General features: G+C 43.3%; 1 protein-coding gene across 12 annotated transcripts in view; it reads left to right on the top strand.

Moving 5' to 3' along the window:
* LOC131941207 (SPARC-related modular calcium-binding protein 1) overlaps positions 1-25,218 on the top strand; it is a 72,318-nt gene that overhangs the window by 32,965 nt on the left and 14,135 nt on the right. For 2 of the 12 annotated variants that reach the window (XM_059300250.1, XM_059300249.1), the window contains exons 3-7: positions 6,465-6,686; positions 15,939-15,995; positions 17,719-17,820; positions 18,752-18,994; positions 21,962-22,042. In XM_059300250.1, the coding sequence (XP_059156233.1) occupies positions 6,465-6,686; positions 15,939-15,995; positions 17,719-17,820; positions 18,752-18,994; positions 21,962-22,042 (705 nt within the window). Of the gene's footprint in view, positions 1-1,584; positions 1,810-1,831; positions 1,851-3,880; positions 4,036-5,261; positions 5,725-6,464; positions 6,687-15,938; positions 15,996-17,718; positions 17,821-18,751; positions 18,995-21,961; positions 22,043-25,218 lie in introns of those variants that run through there. The other 10 variants (XM_059300253.1, XM_059300259.1, XM_059300255.1 and 7 more) reach the window with 10 other exon arrangements.

Raw genomic sequence — 25,218 nt, 5'->3', positions numbered from 1 at the left:
GTAGCCATGTGATGTCCGGTTTTAAGGAACTGCTTCTAAATATAGAACACACTGCGCAGTGTGACACGTGATTCCCGGCGTTAGGCCGTCGTGTACTCACATTCCTAGCATAAAACCTTCGCAGGAACCACCCGTGGGTGTAGGGGGGGGGGGAGGATGAGAGGACGACGTGGCGAAATAAAAAAAAAGTCACCGGACAAAACTAGGTGCTCGTAAAGTCCCTTAACTCCTCGGCAACCACGATCACAATTTCTCGATTCTCCGCCCCTGCTGTTTGATGGTTTTTACTTTTAACATCCATTGTCTCCCCTTGTACATGGACAAATCTAATCTACCTGTCTATGGCACTACAACCTACTGCAGGACTATAAATAGAACATGTATATATATATATATATATATATATATATATATATATATATATATATATATATATATATATATATATATATATATATATATATATATATATATATATATATATATCCTTATATTGAAGCATACTGTATGCTGTGGTATGCTCTGTATGCTGCGAGCAGTCTCTTGAAGCAAAGGTTGACCCCGCCTAGTGTGAAGGGCTCTCCTGTCTTCTAAAGAAAAAAAAAATTAATCAAAAGGCCGTTTGTATCTGCAGGTGTCTCGGCGGTTTGATTAGGTGGTCTTAGGGGGAGGTCAGGGGGTGGGGCTTAGGGGGTGGGGCTTAGGGGGTGACGGGCTTAGGGGGTGGGGCTTAGAGGGTGGCGGGCGGTTGGGGAAATTCGGGAAATTAACGATGGGGTATAAAATACTAATTAAACTCGTTGAATTTGCTTGTGTATAGTCTGTAATGTAAAGTGTGTTATTTGTCTGTAATATAAAGTCAGTATCTTGTCTGTAATGCTAATTCTGTATTTTGTCTGAAATATAAAGTCTGTTATTTTTTGTTTTACTTATCTGTAATATTCAATTTTTTTTCAATTTTTTTTCCCTGTAATACTAAGTCCATTTTGACTATAATATAAAAATTCATTTAAAAAAAAATTATCTGGATTAAGTTTGGCAGACATGTCTGTATTGAATGTCTGATAAGACTTTCAACATGGGCGGTACCCTAGTGATTTGAATTGTTTGACTGTGACCACTCTATTCAACATATTGTAATTAGCAAATGCCAATATATATTGTAATTAGCATGTGCCAATCTAAATTACGTCTGTAGTTCCTTCAGTTATATTTGAAGTAAGTCAGTATATGATACGGTTATATAGCTATATTAAGTGTGTATTTTGTCTGACCATATTTGGTGTATAAAATCTGCATTTCATGTACAATTTGTACATACATGTATCGGCTTTAGTCTGACAATGTTTGGTTTATAACGTATGCGTTACGTCTGCTGCTTATAGGTATCACGACTGCACTGAATTTACTTTATCAAGCACGAAAGAGAAGGCGAGGGGGGGGGGGGAATTCTCCCCCTCCCCCACTCACCCCCCTCCCCTTCGCTTTCACCTTAAACTCGTCCCATTAAAAACCATCTCGGGCAGACGGCGTGGAGTTTGTCGAGTCTAGTGTGACGTAGTTAATCGTCTGCTCCGCCTAGAGGTGGCTGGCCGACAAGAAACATGGAATCGTTCACGGCTCGTCCCAGTCGTACGCCGCTCACTGGCTCGTACACGGCTCGTACACGGCTAGTACGAATCTAATTTCTAATTAGTGCGGATTATTTGTTACAAACTTTGGGCTTCGTGAATGTGAATCTTGGAGGCTGACATATGTCAAATGTCACATTCTATGTGTGAATTGTTATAAGGCTGTCATTTTATATTGGTGAATTTCTATAAGCCTGTCATGTTATAATGTTAGGTTAGGTTAGTTTTAGGATTAGGATAAGGTTTATGTTTAGGTTTAAGTTTAGGTTAACGTCTTTATGACTCATAGATGGAAAGGATTAGGTTAAACTCTCTATGTGTGTGTGTGCGCATGTGTAAATAAGTGAGTTCATATTTTGTATGTGTTTGTGTGTCTACTAGCCGGTAAGTTTGAGTGTCAATGTGAGCAAATAGAAAACATAATTTTAATTAATAGGATTAATTTAGAAAATACAATTAACCTAAATATTCGGGTTAAATGGTAGCGATCGTGTTTAGCGTGGTCGTGTTTAGCGTGGTCGTGTTTAGCGTGGTCGGTGTGTATGTGTCACGTGGTCTGGTCACGTGCCTTGGTCACGTGATAAGACCACGTGATAAGACCACGTGATCTTGTAGTCTGGCTGCAGCCCTAGCGATGGAGAACATTCTGACGTCATGCTGCTATTTTTAGATCGGCCTCTTCACACTTGGGCCGTGAGGTGGGGTCAGTCAATGTCCAGTCGGTCAGGTCATGTTTGGTGACCGGGCGCGGCTCATGGGGCTGTCTTAGTCGTCTGGACGGGAGGGAAATATTTGAACGCTGGACGGCCAAGTTCGTTGGACGGCCAAGTCAGACTGTACTTTTCTGTCTGGTGTGTCTGTCTATTGTGTCCGTCAGTAGGTATGTCGGATGTGTCTATGTGGTGTGTGTCAGAATGTTGCGTGTATTGTATGACTGCATTTTTTGTATGTATGTATGTATGTATGTATGTATGTATGTATGTATGTAGCGATATACATTGGCGTTTGCATCATCTTGCGCAAACGGCGTCCGTTTCTCTAAATAAAACATGGGAATGTCTGCAAATATTTGTAAATAAGAATTTGTTAAGAGTCCTTCGCCCAGGGAGCTGAAATATGTTGCTACGCATATATATATATATATATATATATATATATATATATATATATATATATATATATATATATATATATATATATATATATATATATATACACATGCACGCTTAAGATATCCATTATTCTCCTGGAAGCACGACTCGGTATATCTTGTAGCCCGCAGATGTAGCCGTACGTAGCGCCATCCATGCCCCAGGCGGGGTGTGCACCCAGTACCACCGTCACCTGACACCCCGCCATTACCCTGCACATCTCAGGTTTCATATTTTCTCCTCACATCGCTGGAAAAAAAACTTGAAACATTTTTTACGTCGATCGTTACAAGAAGTTAAATTCAATTTTGCATGAGAGAAAAAAAAACTTTCCACGGTGGAATGTTTGTGGTGTTGTCGGGGTGGGGGATGGGTTTGTGTAGGGGGGGGGGGGGGTAGGGGGCACGAGTGTTATCACCAGGAGGATCTGTACAAATTGTTATCAGATTTTGTGTCGTAATGATGAGAAGGTCATTTTGTTTTGGTCGTGCCGCATGTACATGTTCAGTGTATATATATATATATATATATATATATATATATATATATATATATATATATATATATATATATATATATATTGTTGTGGAGACTGGCTCAGACTTCTGACCCATATGTGAGTTTTTGACCACAGAAAAAGAGGGCCCAACTGTTTGTATGTGGAGATGGCCCTTATGGGGATATGACCCACATCTATACCTAAAGATGACCAATATTGATGTGTATATGGCCCACTTCTATGCCTAAAGATGGCCCATATTGATGTGTATATGGCCCACATCTATGCCAAAAGATGGCCCATATTGATGTGTATATGGCCCACATCTATGCCCACATCTATGCCAAAAGATGGCCCATATATATGTCTAGAGATGGCCCATACTTATCTGTATATGGCCCACTTCTATGCCTACAGATGGCCCAATTTAATGTGGCACCGACCAGCCTACCTCATTATGAGCGTGGTAGGACAAAATTTGAATTATAAATTCGGGACCCCCCTCCCCCCAGCCGTTACATTAGCAAAGAGAAGCTTAAATAGGTCGTGTGGTATCGACGTGTTTGTCGGGCGACCGTTTCACTTGGTCGCCCCGGCCACAGTTGACGGTGTCAGGGGGAAACACAACATGTGTACACGACTCTGGCTTTCACACTTCTCTCTCGTCTGCTGGATGGAGTTGGTACCAGGAAACATGTGAAATTCGCCAGGATGTGTTTGTGATGTGATTTCACAGTGGACACATGTGATGTGGGTGGGCGGGCGTGTGGGATGTGTGGGGTCACGTGACCAGGTTTGTGGGGAGCCGCTGGAGGGGAACTTGTATGCCAGGAATGTCAGCACGTGTCTAGACTAACTCTGCTTGACCTGCACTCCGCCTGGTGCAGTGGCTCTAATCTAGATGTGTGTGTGTGTATGTATGTGTGTGTGAGGGTTGTGTGTGTATGTGTGAGGGATGTGGTTTTTTTTATGCGGTCATGTTAATGATACTATTAAGTCCAGTTAAGTCAATTATTAAGTCAAGTTGTTAAATCAAGTCAAGTTTTAGATCATTCGCCTTAAGTCAAACTAATGTATACAGGTCATTTAGAGTTGACTTTGCCTTGTCCAATTGTTAATTTAAGGCTTCATTGAATTGTGTGTCTAAGTTTAGACGTGACGTCACGGCGTTACATAATAGAGCGTGACGTAATGGGCGTGTAGGCGGTCCACCAACGAAGGGCGTGTCTTACAACTCATGAATGAATGGATCCTGGCAGTGTTTCTTCCAGACTTTTTTCGGGGGGGGGGGGGGGGGGGGGGTCAACATTTTTCGGGGAGTATCGTCCCATACAGGATTGGGGGGGGGGAGGCGTTCTAATTTAGGGCTACACGAGATTAATTTATGATTTTTATATTAATTAGTATTTTTTTAAATAGACCATTTGGCTCAACCAGAAATAGGTTCTATAATAAATGCCCCGGGACATTAGCCGTACCCCTAACATTGACGCCACACATTTGAAGCCTAAGGTTACGATCAAGGGATAGGATTAGAGTTATCTTTAACCTGGGAAAGTGCAGTCAGATAGCCTGTTAGATATGTATTTTTGTGTGTTGCGTATGTTCGTGTATTCCGTGTGTGTGTGTGTGTGTGTTCCGTGTGTTGCGTGTGTGTGTTCCGTGTGTTGCGTATGTGTGTGTGTGTGTATGTGTGTGTGTGTTCCGTGTGTTGCGTGTGTTCCGTGTGTGTGTGTGTTCCGTGTGTTGCGTGTGTTGCGTGTGTGTGTTCCGTGTGTTGCGTGTGTTGCGTGTGTTGCGTGTGTATGTGTGTGTGTTGCGTGTGTTGCGTGTGTTGCGTGTGTTGCGTGTGTTGTGTGTTGTTCAATGGGCATGCCACCCCCGTGCTGTATTCGCCTGTCTAATTTATTGTAAGGGAGACGATAAGTTTACCGTGACCCAGGTCCCATAACTCCACATTACAGCCAAGTCTATTTTTAGCACCCGGCCGCTGTATTATTTCCGTACAATGACGTCATGTATTTATGTGTACTGCACACAAGCCGAGTGACAGGGAGGGGACAGCACTCGGCATAAACAAAACCATTCACGCTGTGCTCCTAGCCAGGACGTTCAATCAACAAAATTCATGTGACGCAACTCTCCCAACTGTGTTTTCCTAGTTATCCCCCTTTTTGAACCTCAAATTCCCTGTGTGTGTCGCGCTAAAGAGGATTATCTCCACATGACTGGCTATTAATCCTGCGGATTAGTGTGGAATTCTGGAACGGATTAAGCCGGAGTTTTGGATTATGTGTCGCTAGTGGATGGTGATTGGCCGCTGGTCATGTACGGCCCCCCAGCATGGCGCTAGTTTGTTGGCTGCTCGTGGTCACGTGGTGCCTGCAGCCATGTCTGGCGGACACGGGCCCAGGATCGAGCCCCAAGAAGAAGGACAATGAAGGTAGCCAACGTTACACGTGTTTCACATTCAGATCTTCTAGGATATGTGTGTTATATAAGTTGTGTGTACAGATGTTAGTTGTATGTACATGTGTAAGTTCTATGGCGAGACCTAAGCGCTATGTAGAGTTGTAAGTTGTATCGTAGAGATGTAATAACCAGAGTGGCGATGTAATTAGTAAAGAAGATAAACAAAAAGATGAAATAAATGCTTTGTTATATATTTTGACCCTATTTAGCACACATTGTCACACATGTCCTTCCCTCCACCTTTGGTTGTACTAAATGTTTGACGTCACTACTGGGTGACCTCTGTCCTACCTCTTTAGACACCCCGTCTGTGATACAGTCTTATAACATAACACTAACAGCATACAACTTATAACAATAGCATACAACATATAACAGTATAATGTTGATTATCGCAGGTTGTCCCACACCACATTAACTCTACTTCACCTCCCCCACTAATGGTCACGTTACCTTTTGTTTGGTTGGTATCGAGTATTCTACATAACACCACACTACACAACACCATATCCACACTACATGACACCACATCTACACTACATAACACCACATGCACAATACATGAAACCACATCCACATTACATGACACCCCACTACATGATGCCACACTACATGACGCCACACCCACACTACACGACAAATACAAATATTAAACACTCCACCCCTACTAAACAACACCCAGCCCCTCTAACTCCCCTCTCTCCCCCACAGACTCGGCGCCCGTGGGTAAGTGCACCCTGGAGCGCCTGGAGGCCCTGCAGGTGACCCAGACAGCCCAGAACTCTGACGTGCTCATCCCGACCTGCAAGGAGGACGGCAGCTTCCACCACATCCAGTGCCACAACTCCAGCGGCTACTGTTGGTGCGTCACCAAGGAGGGGCGCCACATCCCCGGGACCTCGTCCAAGGGGCCGCGACCCACGTGCAGCAAAGGTAGGTCACGTGGTGCCCGTGGTGTGTCGCAGTATAAGTCAGTTAACGCAGTTAAACACAGGGTATCATACGTAATAAAATACAACTAAGTTCAGTTAGTGGTTATGGGACCGTTCAATTAGTTATTAGAGGACCGTTCAAAATTAGAGGACCGTTCAATTAGTGATTAGAGGATCGTTCAAAATTAGAGGACCGTTCAATTAGTGATTAGAGGACCGTTCAATTAGTGATTAGAGGACCGTTCAAAATTAGAGGACCGTTCAAAATTAGAGGACCGTTCAATTAGTGATTAGAGGACCGTTCAATTAGTGATTAGAGGACCGTTCAATTAGTGATTAGAGGACCGTTCAATTAGTGATTAGAGGACCGTTCAATTAGTGATTAGAGGACCGTTCAAAATTAGAGGACCGTTCAAAATTAGAGGACCGTTCAATTAGTGATTAGAGGACCGTTCAAAATTAGAGGACCGTTCAATTAGTGATTAGAGGACCGTTCAAAATTAGAGGACCGTTCAATTAGTGTTTAGAGGACCGTTCAATTAGTGATTAGAGGACCGTTCAATTAGTGATTAGAGGACCGTTCAATTAGTGATTAGAGGACCGTTCAATTAGTGATTAGAGGACCGTTCAATTAGTGATTAGAGGACCGTTCAATTAGTGATTAGAGGACCGTTCAAAATTAGAGGACCGTTCAAAATTAGAGGACCGTTCAATTAGTGATTAGAGGACCGTTCAATTAGTGATTAGAGGACCGTTCAATTAGTGATTAGAGGACCGTTCAATTAGTGATTAGAGGACCGTTCAAAATTAGAGGACCGTTCAATTAGTGATTAGAGGACCGTTCAATTAGTGATTAGAGGACCGTTCAAAATTAGAGGACCGTTCAAAATTAGAGGACCGTTCAATTAGTGATTAGAGGACCGTTCAAAATTAGAGGACCGTTCAATTAGTGATTAGAGGACCGTTCAATTAGTGATTAGAGGACCGTTCAAAATTAGAGGACCGTTCAAAATTAGAGGACCGTTCAATTAGTGATTAGAGGACCGTTCAATTAGTGATTAGAGGACCGTTCAAAATTAGAGGACCGTTCAAAATTAGAGGACCGTTCAATTAGTGATTAGAGGACAGTTTAAAAAGTGATTAGGCTGTCACGTGACTAACATATGGCGTCACAGGATATACGTCATGCCAGCATTTGGGCGCTTATTTATACATGGGACAGTATGATGAGCGGTTGCTGTTAACATAGTTGACATCGTGACCCTAACATATGTTGACTTCGTGACCCTAACATATGTTGACCTCGTGACCCTAACATATGTTGACCTCGTGACCCTAACATATGTTGACCTCGTGACCCTAACATATGTTGACCTCGTGACCCTAACATATGTTGACCTCGTGACCCTAACATATGTTGACCTCGTGACCCTAACATATTTGACCTCGTGACCCTAACGTATGTTGACCTCGTGACCCTAACATATGTTGACAGACAACATTTTAAACCGCTAAATTGTCTGCAGCGTGCCATATTTGTTTCCACGCATATTCGCGAGGTCACGATGACCGAACATTTTAAACTTGTGAGTAGTCCAGGGTTGGTAGGGTTGGGTTGGATAGGGTAGGGTTCTTTAGGTACCCACGAGAATTGCGTGGAATCCGCGATCCGATATTGCGTACACATACAACTATAACCAATGCCTCTAGTACCACATACAACCAATGCCACTAGTACCACATACAACCAATGCCACTAGTACCCCATACAACCAATGCCACTAGTACCCCGTACAACTAATGCCACTAGTACCCCATACAACTACAACCAATGCCACTAGTACCACATACAACCAATGCCACTAGTACCACATACAACCAATGCCACTAGTACCCCATACAACCAATGCCACTAGTACCCCATACAACCAATGCCACTAGTACCCCATACAACTAATGCCACTAGTACCCCATACAACCAATGCCACTAGTACCCCATACAACCAATGCCACTAGTACCCCATACAACCAATGCCACTAGTACCCCATACAACCAATGCCACTAGTACCACATACAACCAATGCCACTAGTACCCCATACAACCAATGCCACTAGTACCCCATACAACTAATGCCACTAGTACCCCATACAACCAATGCCACTAGTACCACATACAACCAATGCCACTAGTACCCCATACAACCAATGCCACTAGTACCCCATACAACCAATGCCACTAGTACCCCATACAACCAATGCCACTAGTACCCCATACAACCAATGCCACTAGTACCCCATACAACCAATGCCACTAGTACCCCATACAACCAATGCCACTAGTACCCCATACAACCAATGCCACTAGTACCCCATACAACCAATGCCACTAGTACCCCATACAACCAATGCCACTAGTACCCCATACAACCAATGCCACTAGTACCCCATACAACCAATGCCACTAGTACCACATACAACCAATGTCACTAGTACCACATACAACCAATGCCACTAGTACCACATACAACCAATGCCACTAGTACCACATACAACCAATGCCACTAGTACCCCATACAACCAATGCCACTAGTACCACATACAACCAATGCCACTAGTACCCCATACAACCAATGCCACTAGTACCCCATACAACCAATGCCACTAGTACCCCATACAACCAATGCCACTAGTACCCCATACAACTAATGCCACTAGTACCCCATACAACCAATGCCACTAGTACCACATACAACCAATGCCACTAGTACCCCATACAACCAATGCCACTAGTACCCCATACAACCAATGCCACTAGTACCACATACAACCAATGCCACTAGTACCCCATACAACCAATGCCACTAGTACCCCATACAACCAATGCCACTAGTACTCCATACAACCAATGCCACTAGTACCACATACAACCAATGCCACTAGTACCACATACAACCAATGCCACTAGTACCACATACAACCAATGCCACTAGTACCCCATACAACCAATGCCACTAGTACCCCATACAACTACAACCAATGCCACTAGTACCACATACAACCAATGCCACTAGTACCCCATACAACTACAACCAATGCCACTAGTACCCCATACAACCAATGCCACTAGTACCACATACAACCAATGCCACTAGTACCCCATACAACCAATGCCACTAGTACCCCATACAACCAATGCCACTAGTACCACATACAACCAATGTCACTAGTACCACATACAACCAATGCCACTAGTACCACATACAACCAATGCCACTAGTACCACATACAACCAATGCCACTAGTACCCCATACAACCAATGCCACTAGTACCCCATACAACTACAACCAATGCCACTAGTACCACATACAACCAATGCCACTAGTACCCCATACAACTACAACCAATGCCACTAGTACCCCATACAACCAATGCCACTAGTACCACATACAACCAATGCCACTAGTACCCCATACAACCAATGCCACTAGTACCCCATACAACCAATGCCACTAGTACCACATACAACCAATGTCACTAGTACCACATACAACCAATGCCACTAGTACCCCATACAACCAATGCCACTAGTACCACATACAACCAATGCCACTAGTACCCCATACAACCAATGCCACTAGTACCCCATACAACCAATGCCACTAGTACCCCATACAACCAATGCCACTAGTACCCCATACAACCAATGCCACTAGTACCACATACAACCAATGCCACTAGTACCACATACAACCAATGCCACTAGTACCCCATACAACCAATGCCACTAGTACCCCATACAACCAATGTCACTAGTACCACATACAACCAATGCCACTAGTACCACATACAACCAATGCCACTAGTACCACATACAACCAATGCCACTAGTACCCCATACAACCAATGCCACTAGTACCACATACAACCAATGCCACTAGTACCACATACAACCAATGCCACTAGTACCACATACAACCAATGCCACTAGTACCCCATACAACCAATGCCACTAGTACCGCATACAACCAATGCCACTAGTACCCCATACAACCAATGCCACTAGTACCCCATACAACCAATGCCACTAGTACCACATACAACCAATGCCACTAGTACCACATACAACCAATGCCACTAGTACCCCATACAACCAATGCCACTAGTACCCCATACAACCAATGCCACTAGTACCCCATACAACCAATGCCACTAGTACCCCATACAACTACAACCAATGCCACTAGTACCACATACAACCAATGCCACTAGTACCACATACAACCAATGCCACTAGTACCACATACAACCAATGCCACTAGTACCCCATACAACCAATGCCACTAGTACCCCATACAACTACAACCAATGCCACTAGTACCACATACAACCAATGCCACTAGTACCCCATATAACTACAACCAATGCCACTAGTACCCCATACAACCAATGCCACTAGTACCACATACAACCAATGCCACTAGTACCCCATACAACCAATGCCACTAGTACCACATACAACCAATGCCACTAGTACCCCATACAACTACAACCAATGCCACTAGTACCCCATACAACCAATGCCACTAGTACCACATACAACCAATGCCACTAGTACCCTATACAACCAATGCCACTAGTACCACATACAACCAATGCCACTAGTACCACATACAACCAATGCCACTAGTACCACATACAACCAATGACACTAGTACCCCATACAACCAATGCCACTAGTACCACATACAACCAATGCCACTAGTACCACATACAACCAATGCCACTAGTACCCCATACAACCAATGCCACTAGTACCACATACAACCAATGCCACTAGTACCACATACAACCAATGCCACTAGTGCCCCATACAACCAATGCCACTAGTACCCCATACAACCAATGCCACTAGTACCACATACAACCAATGCCACTAGTACCACATACAACCAATGCCACTAGTACCCCATACAACCAATGCCACTAGTACCCCATACAACTACAACCAATGCCACTAGTACCACATACAACCAATGCCACTAGTACCACATACAACCAATGCCACTAGTACCCCATACAACCAATGCCACTAGTACCACATACAACCAATGCCACTAGTACCACATACAACCAATGCCACTAGTATCCCATACAACCAATGCCACTAGTACCACATACAACCAATGCCACTAGTACCACATACAACCAATGCCACTAGTACCCCATACAACCAATGCCACTAGTACCCCATACAACCAATGCCACTAGTACAACATACAACCAATGCCACTAGTACCACATACAACTAATGCCACTAGTACCCCATACAACTAATGCCACTAGTACCACATACAACTAATGCCACTAGTACCCCATACAACCAATGCCACTAGTACCACATACAACCAATGCCACTAGTACCCCATACAACCAATGCCACTAGTACCACATACAACCAATGCCACTAGTACCACATACAACCAATGCCACTAGTACCCCATACAATGCCACTAGTACCCCATACAACCAATGCCACTAGTACCACATACAACCAATGCCACTAGTACCCCATACAACTACAACCAATGCCACTAGTACCACATACAACCAATGCCACTAGTACCCCATACAACTACAACCAATGCCACTAGTACCCCATACAACCAATGCCACTAGTACCCCATACAACCAATGCCACTAGTACCACATACAACCAATGCCACTAGTACCCCATACAACCAATGCCACTAGTACCACATACAACCAATGCCACTAGTACCACATACAACCAATGCCACTAGTACCCCATACAACTACAACCAATGCCACTAGTACAGCATACAAACAATGCCACTAGTACCCCATACAACCAATGCCACTAGTACCCCATACAACCAATGACACTAGTACCACATACAACCAATGCCACTAGTACCACATACAACCAATGCCACTAGTACCACATACAACCAATGCCACTAGTACCCCATACAACCAATACCACTAGTACCACATACAACCAATGCCACTAGTGCCCCATACAACCAATGCCACTAGTACCCCATACAACCAATGCCACTAGTACCCCATACAACCAATGCCACTAGTACCCCATACAACCAATGCCACTAGTACCCCATACAACCAATGCCACTAGTACCACATACAACCAATGCCACTAGTACCCCATACAACCAATGCCACTAGTACCACATACAACCAATGCCACTAGTACCCCATACAACCAATGCCACTAGTACCACATACAACCAATGCCACTAGTACCCCATACAACCAATGCCACTAGTACCCGATACAACCAATGCCACTAGTACCCCATACAACCAATGCCACTAGTACCACATACAACCAATGCCACTAGTACCCCATACAACCAATGCCACTAGTACCACATACAACCAATGCCACTAGTACCACATACAACCAATGCCACTAGTACCCCATACAACCAATGCCACTAGTACCCCATACAACCAATGCCACTAGTACCACATACAACCAATGTCACTAGTACCACATACAACCAATGCCACTAGTACCCCATACAACCAATGCCACTAGTACCACATACAACCAATGCCACTAGTACCCCATACAACCAATGCCACTAGTACCCCATACAACCAATGCCACTAGTACTCCATACAACCAATGTCACTAGTACCACATACAACCAATGCCACTAGTACCACATACAACCAATGCCACTAGTACCACATACAACCAATGCCACTAGTACCCCATACAACCAATGCCACTAGTACCACATACAACCAATGCCACTAGTACCCCATACAACCAATGCCACTAGTACCCCATACAACCAATGCCACTAGTACCCCATACAACCAATGCCACTAGTACCCCATACAACTAATGCCACTAGTACCCCATACAACCAATGCCACTAGTACCACATACAACCAATGCCACTAGTACCCCATACAACCAATGCCACTAGTACCCCATACAACCAATGCCACTAGTACCACATACAACCAATGCCACTAGTACCCCATACAACCAATGCCACTAGTACCCCATACAACCAATGCCACTAGTACCCCATACAACTAATGCCACTAGTACCCCATACAACCAATGCCACTAGTACCCCATACAACCAATGCCACTAGTACCCCATACAACCAATGCCACTAGTACCCCATACAACCAATGCCACTAGTACCACATACAACCAATGCCACTAGTACCCCATACAACCAATGCCACTAGTACCCCATACAACTAATGCCACTAGTACCCCATACAACCAATGCCACTAGTACCACATACAACCAATGCCACTAGTACCCCATACAACCAATGCCACTAGTACCCCATACAACCAATGCCACTAGTACCCCATACAACCAATGCCACTAGTACCCCATACAACCAATGCCACTAGTACCCCATACAACCAATGCCACTAGTACCACATACAACTACAACCAATGCCACTAGTACCACATACAACCAATGCCACTAGTACCCCATACAACCAATGCCACTAGTACCCCATACAACCAATGCCACTAGTACCCCATACAACCAATGCCACTAGTACCCCATACAACCAATGCCACTAGTACCCCATACAACCAATGCCACTAGTACCACATACAACTACAACCAATGCCACTAGTACCACATACAACCAATGCCACTAGTACCCCATACAACCAATGCCACTAGTACCCCATACAACCAATGCCACTAGTACCCCATACAACCAATGCCACTAGTACCCCATACAACTAATGCCACTAGTACCCCATACAACCAATGCCACTAGTACCCCATACAACCAATGCCACTAGTACCCCATACAACCAATGCCACTAGTACAACATACAACCAATACAACTAATGCCACTAGTACCACATACAACTACAACCAATGCCACTAGTACCCCATACAACCAATGCCACTAGTACCCCATACAACCAATGCCACTAGTACCACATACAACCAATGCCACTAGTACCCCATACAACTACAAACAATGCCACTAGTACCCCATACAACCAATGCCACTAGTACCCCATACAACCAATGCCACTAGTACCACATACAACCAATGCCACTAGTACCCCATACAACCAATGCCACTAGTACCCCATACAACTAATGCCACTAGTACCCCATACAACCAATGCCACTAGTACCACATACAACCAATGCCACTAGTACCCCATACAACCAATGCCACTAGTACCCCATACAACCAATGCCACTAGTACCCCATACAACCAATGCCACTAGTACCCCATACAACCAATGCCACTAGTACCACATACAACCAATGCCACTAGTACCACATACAACCAATGCCACTAGTACCCCATACAACCAATGCCACTAGTACCCCATACAACCAATGCCACTAGTACCCCATACAACCAATGCCACTAGTACCACATACAACTACAACCAATGCCACTAGTACCCCATACAACCAATGCCACTAGTACCCCATACAATGCCACTAGTACCACATACAACCAATGCCACTAGTACCCCATACATCCAATGCCACTAGTACCACATACAACCAATGCCACTAGTACCCCATACAACCAATGCCACTAGTACCACATACAACCAATGCCACTAGTACCACATACAATGCCACTAGTACCCCATACAACCAATGCCACTAGTACCACATACAACCAATGCCACTAGTACCCCATACAACCAATGCCACTAGTACCACATACAACCAATGCCACTAGTACCACATACAACCAATGCCACTAGTACCCCATACAACCAATGCCACTAGTACCCCATACAACCAATGCCACTAGTACCCCATACAACCAATGCCACTAGTACCACATACAACCAATGCCACTAGTACCCCATACAACCAATGCCACTAGTACCCCATACAACCAATGCCACTAGTACCACATACAACTACAACCAATGCCACTAGTACCACATACAACCAATGCCACTAGTACCCCATACAACCAATGCCACTAGTACCCCATACAACCAATGCCACTAGTACCCCATACAACCAATGCCACTAGTACCCCATACAACCAATGCCACTAGTACCACATACAACCAATGCCACTAGTACCACATACAACCAATGCCACTAGTACCACATACAACCAGTGCCACTAGTACCACATACAACCAATGCCACTAGTACCCCATACAACCAATCCTGTGTCTCACATCTAATCAACGTTTTATTTTTCTACAGCCAGCAAGCGCAATAAGAGAAAGGGGGGCCGTGTGGGCAAGTCCAGAAAGACAAAAGGTAAGACGCCCCTTATCTGACTGACGCCCCTGTATGTCTGACTGACGCCCCTGTATGTCTGACAGACGCCCCTGTATGTCTGACAGACGCCCCTGTATGTCTGACAGACGCCCCTGTATAACAGACGCCCCTGCAGATGTCGGCCATAACGGCAGCAGATTAAAAAAACAAATGACCCCAACCGTTTAAAAAACAAATGACCACAACCGTTTAAAAAACAAATGACCACAACCGTTTAAAAAACAAATGACCACAACCGTTTAAAAAACAAATGACCACAACCGTTTAAAAAACAAATGACCACAACCGTTTAAAAAACAAATGACCACAACCGTTTAAAAAACAAATGACCACAACCGTTTAAAAAACAAACGACCACAACCGTTTAAAAAACAAACGACCACAACCGTTTAAAAAACAAATGACCACAACCGTTTAAAAAACAAATGGCCACAACCGTTTAAAAAACAAATGACCACAACCGTTTAAAAAACAAATGACCACAACCTATTAATGAACAAAGCGGCACCTGACATGCCCAGCTTCCATCACTTGTGCCAGCTTACCCCGGTTACCACGGCAACCAGAACACCCCCTTACCACCCACCTGAGGTTCGCACCTGCAGGTTGAAGATAACACACGTGATAACAATGCTTGCTCCTCGTGCCCGGCTGCTATAAATAGATGCGAGAAACGTGACGTACAGCGTGACACACACACACACACACATACACGCACACACACATACACACACGTAAACAACCACACACATACACACACGTAAACAAAAGTGTTGGGACGGGAAAATTTCGACACGCGTTGGATAAACGAATGACGTCATCTCCGGTTAACAGATAGAATTAAAACAAAATTTAATCTGGAAATATTTGTCAGCTGCACACGTCTAAGGTTATCTGTTGGGTTAGCCGTACCGTAGTAAAGCTCTAGACATCCCGATACTAAGCTTAACGTGTTCCTCCATTAGCCCGAGCGCAGAATAAACCAAACGTTGTTGGGCCTAGATCTAGAGGCTGCTCACATATGATGACGGCTAACCTTACCAATACTTCAGCTGTTGTTTTTTTCTCTTGTGAATTTGTCATCAAAGCCTCGCGATGCTAAAAATAACCATCCAATCAACCACTGTTTTATCTGACCAATCAGAAACTCTAATAGACACGTGAAACATAATCTGATAAGGATAGCCGTACCCAAATCCCTGAAACTGGCCAAAGTTATCCCTACCCTTGACATAATCCAACTAGACCTGAAAACCTTTACCTAAATCCTAACCTACGACACACACACACACACACACACACACACACAAAGACAAGGTATCTGACAAACACTTTATTGACTGATCCCTTTTGTCAGCGGTCCTATTGTTTTGTTATGCGTCAGGAGACAACAATGTATGCCAGTTCTATGTTAGTATATATATATATATATATATATATATATATATATATATATATATATATATATATATATATATATATATATATATATACATATATATATATATATATATATATATATATATATATATATATATATATATATATAGACGGAGTGTACCCCTGCCCTCACACCCCACATATACAGTGTGTGTGACTAAAGGAACGAATGCAACGATTTCTTGTTTTATTTGATGTGCTATTTGTTGTCTGGAGTTTGTGTGAAGACCCGATTCTATTTTTAACATTTCTCGTGTCGCAGAAGAGTGTGGACCCAAAGAGCGGCAACTCTTTAACACCGGCCTCATCAAAGTGTTCAAGGAGGAGTACGACAGGGTCAACCCCTCCCCTCCCCCCTCTAAAGGTAAGGTAACCGGATGTTACGTCACCAGGGCCGAAAGCCTTCTTTATGATGCACTGACATGACAATGTCATACATTTTGACAGGTTAGATCCAGTTAGACATAAACATTCAATGCTTGGCTTTAAGGTTAGGATTAGTGTTAAGATATTAGGGTTAGGATTTGTGTTAAGATATTAGGGTTAGGATTAGTGTTAAGATATTAGGGTTAGGTTTAGTGTTAAAATATTAGTGTTAGGATTAGTGTTAACATATTAGGCTTTGGATTAGTGTTAAGATATTCAACTTCATCAAAGGAAAAATGGGGTCGAGAAAATGGAAAACAATCATCGTTGAAATAATTTCTCGCTCGCAACCTGCACAGGTGCACGTAACCTGTCACAGTGCATTTAACCTGCCCAGGTGGACGTAACCTGCGCATGAGCCCAGGTGAATTTAACCTGTCATGGTGCATCTCAGGTGTATATAACCTGCATAGCAGCATATTACCTACCCAGGTGGACATAACCTACCCAGGTGCATCTAACTTGCCTAGGTGCATGAAAACCCACCCCACGATAGATCCCCCTCCCCGAGTCCCCCAACTTGTGTCCCCCCCCCCCCCACCCCACGATAGATCCCCCTCCCCGAGTCCCCCAACTTGTGTCCCCCCCCCCACCCCACGATAGATCCCCCTCCCCTTGTGCATCTTGCCTGACGTGTCTTGTGTCTCCCCCCCCCCACCCCACGATAGATCCCCCTCCCCTTTGCATCTTGCCTGACGTGTCTTGTGTCTCCCCCCCCCCCCCCACCCCACGATAGATCCCCCTCCCCTTTGCATCTTGCCTGACGTGTCTTGTGTCGCCCCCCCACCCCACGAAAGATCCCCCCTCCCCGAGCCCCCCAACTTGCCTGACGTGTCTTGTGTCTCCCCCCCCCCCCCCCACTTGAGCAGGCGGCCTGCAGGCGCCAGGGTTCGGCACAGAGAAGGCCGTGGTCCTGTGGAAGTTTGACGAGCTGGACGTCAACAAAGACGGCAAGCTCAAGTTCAAGGAGATCCGAAAGTTCAAGAAGATGGTCAAGAAGCTGATGAAGCCAAAGTTGTGTGCCAAAGACTTTCTAAATTTCTGTGATAAAAAAACGGCGCGGACCATCGATAGGAGCGACTGGACGCTGTGCCTGGGCGTCGATTTAAAATGTGAGTATCCCGGGAGTTATCTCCCCTGTTAGATAACGGTAGAGTTATGTCCCTTATTAAAGATCAGTTGAGTTACGTCCCTTAAAACTATGGGTTTGTTACATTTGGCTTCAAGCACTTCGATTCTTGTTTTAAATTTAGGATTTTAGTTTTGGTCAGTTCAGAGCGGTTAACCTCAAGTATACCATTTTTAATTTATTTTATTTCAAAAGAAAATCTTTACCTTCCAGTAGAAATAAAAAAAAATGTTATCAAATAAATCTGACAGATGATAACTTTTATCTTTGTACAACGCTTGAAAAAATTCCGATTTGATTTAATACAAAAGTTTAAGTGATAGTCTTATCAGTTATTAAAGAAAATAGTTTTTACATTTTCTAAAATAAAAAAATAAAAAAGTAGTGATTGTGATTATCACTAGGTGATGATTGAAGAACAAGTGGCTGCGATTGTTGATTGATTGATTGTATGATTGAACTTCTGAATAATACGTGGAGAGGTTGCAGAGTGTTTGTGTGATGTGTGATGTGTGATTGTGTGATGCGTGATTGTGTGATGTGTGATTGTGTGTATGCGTGGATATGTGTATACGTGGATGTGTGTATGTGTGTATGTTCTGATGTACCATGCCGCTGGGTAACCGGAAGTATATCCAGGGCCATGCTACATCCGGGTCTTCTGTTCCTGCAACCACTGCTGTCACGTGACACCAATTAGCCACATCAACCCACACGTGATCAACATGTTGACCACGTGACAACAGTCACGTGGTTTCTAGACTACAGATGTGAGAAATCTTTTGATACGATTGGAAGTTGTCCAATATCTTGACAGCTGAAACCGAAGCTGTTGGTACAGAGTTGTTGATTGGTTGAAATAATTTCAAACCACTGGCACTTGTGTGCATCTAAGTGAGCTGCATCGACATCATAATAACCTTCACCATCACCATCGACATCGACATCAACATCGACATCATAATCACCATCACCATCAACATCGACATCACCATCAACATCACCATCACCATCGACATCGACTTCACCATCAACATCACCATCAACATCAACATCGACATCATTATCACCATCAACATCACCATCAACATCACCATCAACATCGACATCGACATCATTATCACCATCAACATCGACATCAACATTAGCATCAGCATCAACAACATCAACATCAACATCAACATCAACTTCAACTTCAACTTCAACAACATCAGCATTAGCATCAACATCGACATCAACATTAGCATCAGCATCAACAACATCTACATCAACTTCAACTTCAACTTCCACATCAGCATTAGCATCAACATCGACATCGACATCAACATTAGCATCAGCATCAGCATTAGCACCATCATCATTAGCAACACCAGCATTAGCAACACCAGCATTAACCACATCAGCATTAACACCATCAGCATTAGCAACATCAGCATTAACAACATCAACATTAACAACATCAACATTAACAACATCAACATTAACACCATCAGCATTAGCAGCATTAACATCAACAGATGGCGAGATCACCAACATCACATTTCAAGTATTTAACTCTACTTCACCATGTCACTGCCTAGTTCTACTCACCATTCTTTAGTGATGAGGGTCCCAGTGACAGACCTACTTGTCATGACAGTGACAGACCTACTTGTCATGACAGTGACAGACCCCAGCTGTCATGACAGTGACGTCTTGTTATTGACACGAAAAGTGTTGAGTATGAAAATGACGTACACATCCAGCAGCTCCAAACGTCAACCAAGACACGTCATCACCCCAGAGAGCGGGTTCAAGACCCTCTGGGACTAGTACAGCCATCGGATGTTGTCAGCTCAAAACTTGACGTCATTCACGTCAGACGTTTGACGTTCATTTAAGCTGAGTTTGATTAGTGACCTCGGTTGATTCGACTCAAAGAAATGTTTTTAAAAAGATGGGTACTCAATAGAGCTGAGTGGACTCTATAACAAATAAAAAAATGGTGGCTATCTGTTGACACGTGGCAGCGTTAGACTCAGGAACAGTAGATCTGATTTAGTTGTTAGTTAAAGATCTGTGTCATAAAAATATCGACTAAAATCAATCGATTAATCATCGATGATTTTTTTCTCAATTTATTTTTGTCACACAAGTTCTTTACGTAGGGACAATCAAAGCAATAAAACTTTACTAACCCCAGTCCTGTCATCATCATGTCATCCTTATGTCATCCTCATGTCATCCTCATGTCATCCTCATGTCATGTCATTCTTATTCCATCCTCATGTCTGCTTCCTGTCACGTTCATGTCTTCCTCATGTCATCCTCATGTCATGTCATCCTCATGTCGTGTCATCCTCATGTCATCTCGTATCATCCTCATGTCATCCTCATGTCTTATTCATGTCATGTCATCCTCATGTCATGTCATCCTTATGTCATCTCGTATCATCCCCATGTCATCCTCATGTCATCCTCATGTCATCCTCATGTCTTATTCATGTCATGTCATCCTCATGTCATGTCATCCTCATGTCATCTCGTATCATCCTCATGTCATCCTCATGTCTTCCTCATGTCTTCCTCATGTCTTCCTCATGTCATTTCATCCTCGTGCCATCCTCATGTCATGTCATCCTCATGTCATCTCAATGTAATCAACATGTCATGTCACCATCACCATCCCCCGATGATCACCATTCTTCGTTATCAAGTCATCTCCCACCCATCACCACCATCAATCATAATCATCACCATCACCACCCCTATCACCAACCCCATCACCAACCATCATCACCACCACCATCCCCCATCATCACCCCTCACCATCACCACCATCATCACCGACATCACCACCATCACCCCCATCACCATCACCCCCCCCCCCCTGTACTAACGTCGTACCACGGGACCGTGCAATACCTAAGCGCCACAAGAACCGTGGCATTGACCCGCCTAAAATTGATAGTGTCTTTTCACATGTTCCTATCTATGAACTCAGCTAGTCACGTCACGAGCACCAGCAAACCTAGCCATGTGCCCAGAGAGGGTGAGTACACCAGCATGCATGTCACTAAAGAGTCAAGCCTGTCTCACGGACTAACGTGTTTTGATCAGACACATGCAGTGCCGGATTACTTACAGGGCTAATGAGGCAAGACCCCAGGGCCCAATATTTAAAACCAGGGCACATTTAATGAAACTATAGCCCCAGGTTGCAATTTATTTTTACCGTACTTTGTCGGTACCCCCATTTCTATTAGCGTAATGATTTACAATTTTAGACTGATTTTAGATTTTAGCCCTAGGCCTTCCACTGTTTTTATCCGGCACTGCTCGTTAGATCAACTATATTATGTCAGAGGATATATAATCTCCACTTTCTAAAAATGGGCCAAGAAAATAAAGATCTTGATTGCAGTGATCCAGGAACCCCCCCCCCCCCCCAAAAAAAAAAAAAACAACCAACAAAATAAGATTTTACTTTCTATGATTAGCCTCTGGTCACAAGCCACTCAATTCTCTTTGTTTTCCTGGCACCATTGCAGAGTTTGGTTTTCTTTATTCTTGATGTGTGGCCTGTTTGTTTGTAGTGTGGCCAGTTTGATGTGTGGTCAGTTTGATGTGTGGCCTGTTTGTCGTGTGGCCAGTTTGTCGTGTGTTCAGTTTGTCGTGTGGCCAGTTTGATGTGTGGTCAGTTTGTCGTGTTGTCTGTCGTGTGGTCTGTTTGTCGTGTGGTCAGTTTGTCGTGTGGCCAGTTTGTCGTGTGGTCAGTTTGTCGTGTGGTCAGTTTGTCGTGTGTTCAGTTTGTCGTGTGGCCAGTTTGTCGTGTGGTCAGTTTGTCGTGTGGTCAGTTTGTCGTGTGGTCAATTTGTCGTGTGGTCAGTTTGTCGTGTGGTCAGTTTGTCGTGTGGTCAGTTTGTCGTGCGGCCTGTTTGTCGTGTGGTCAGTTTGTCGTGTGGTCAATTTGTCGTGTGGTCAATTTGTCGTGCGGCCAGTTTGTCGTGCGGCCTGTTTGTCGTGTGGTCAGTTTGTCGTGTGGTCAGTTTGTCGTGTGGTCAGTTTGTCGTGTGGTCAGTTTGTCGTTTGGTCAGTTTTATCGTGTGGCCAGTTTGTCGTGTGGTCAGTTTGTCGTGTGGTCAGTTTGTCGTGTGGTCAGTTTGTCGTGTGGTCAGTTTGTCGTGTGGTCAGTTTGTCGTATTGCCTGTCGTGTTAGTTAAATGTTTCTGCCAATTTTAGGCCTATTTATTATTTCTGTTGGGTGTATTTATTGTATTGTACAAATTGTACGTTTATATTGTATGTACAAATTGTATATATGTATTGTATGTACATATTGTATGTACATATTGTATGTACAAATTGTATCTATGTATTGTATGTATGTATTGTATGTTGTGTGCACAGTTAACCACATGCATTTGTCTGAGGTGTGTATATAGATGTGTACACATACTAACGCGTCCTTTACGATTTTAGTTACAGACTTTTAAGCTATTAAATGCAGTACTGAAAAAAATATTTGACCTAATTTCAAATCCTGATTCACATCTGAGTTTAACGATTGAAGAATATTCACATTTTTATTCCATTTTTTTGTTTTAAGTTTTAAAATTTAAATTTAAACGGACCAATCATCGTTCTTGTTACTGTTGAGTGTTGGGAATGTGTTTTGTGATTTTATCTGCATGTGATTCTTATTTACATATTTAACCAGTAATATCTGTGTGGAAGATCTTTGTGCAGATCATTCATCTAACCTAGTGTGTATATGTCAGTATATGATCTTTTTAAAGATCCTTACTATTTTTAATTTTGATTCACCAAAATTTTCGACAAGTTTTCAGATAAATTTATCAATAACAAAATTCTTTAAATGAGACATAACTTTCATTGAAGTCGTAAACCATTATCTTATCTATACTATTATTATCTACTTTGATAACTAATTAATAAATTGTTAAAAGATCAAACTTTTCAGAGGAAAAAAAAAGAGTTTTTAGTAATTGTTAGTAATTGATCATTAAAAAAAAATCCCTGGCTTAACACACTAATGCAGGCTCTCTGATTTAGTGACTGACCCAAGTCCAGTGGTCACCTGAACATTGTAACCCCCTCCCCCATAACTTAACCTGTGGGGTGGTCAACAATCTATAACACTCGCTGTACCCAAGGAACCTCAGGTCCCCATACCCTCCCACCCCCCCCCCCATTTCAGACCTCAGTTGGGAATTCTCCTTGTCATGGGAGTGGTGAAAAGAAGTGTGTGTGTGTGTGTGCTGGGGGGGGGGGTAAGGTAGATTACAGAACAGGGAGCAAGGGTCGTGACGTGTACACCACCTTCCCACAGTACGGCAGACCAAACGACAGGAAGATTTAATTAAAAACATGGGGGCATGGAATATGTCTGGGTAGGTCACCATGACCCAGGTGTTGCCAGATACCTGGCCTCAATTCTGATCTGTTTTAGGGAGAAACACCTGTATAGCTGTATATACCTGTATACACCTGTCTGCCTGTATACACCTGTCTGCCTGTATACAGCTGTCTACCGTTTATACAGCTGCACATAGATGATCTGGTCACAAAGCTTTATAAAATTTTATATATATATATATATATATATATATATATATATATATATATATATATATATATATATATATATATATATATATATATATATATATATATATATATATATATATATATATATATATATATATATATATATATGTGTATATATATATATATATATATATATATATATATATATATATATATATATATATATATATATATATATATATATATATATATATCAACTGAAAACTATTCTAAATAATTAAATCTGGGGTGTAGTGATATGGATTGTAGAGAAAATTCCCCCCCCCCCCAAACCCAACGACCGCCAATGACAGTCCTGCTAGTCAAAACGTTTTGACGTTTCGCGGTCTCCTGGGATCAGGGCCGGGGCGCCGCAAGGATCGCACGCTGGCCGTTAGGTGGCATTTTACAAGTGAATGGAGAATCTGAGGGGGGGGGGGGGGGAGCGACGACAAATTGCGTCCCTTGTCACAGGGGACACCACCATACCACGCGTGACTGACGACAGTCGAGGCGTGACATTGATGGCGATATGTGTGTCGTCACGGCCATCCGTGTGTGCGTGTGTGGGTGTGGTGTCGTCACGTTGTTTGTCTAGGTACAAAGGTAGATCTAGCT

This window comes from Physella acuta, unplaced genomic scaffold, assembly GCF_028476545.2.
Source record: "Physella acuta isolate Inbredline_101_S28 unplaced genomic scaffold, ASM2847654v3 ptg000353l, whole genome shotgun sequence".
NCBI lineage: Eukaryota > Metazoa > Mollusca > Gastropoda > Physidae > Physella > Physella acuta.
This window is presented reverse-complemented; position numbering and strand designations above follow the sequence as displayed.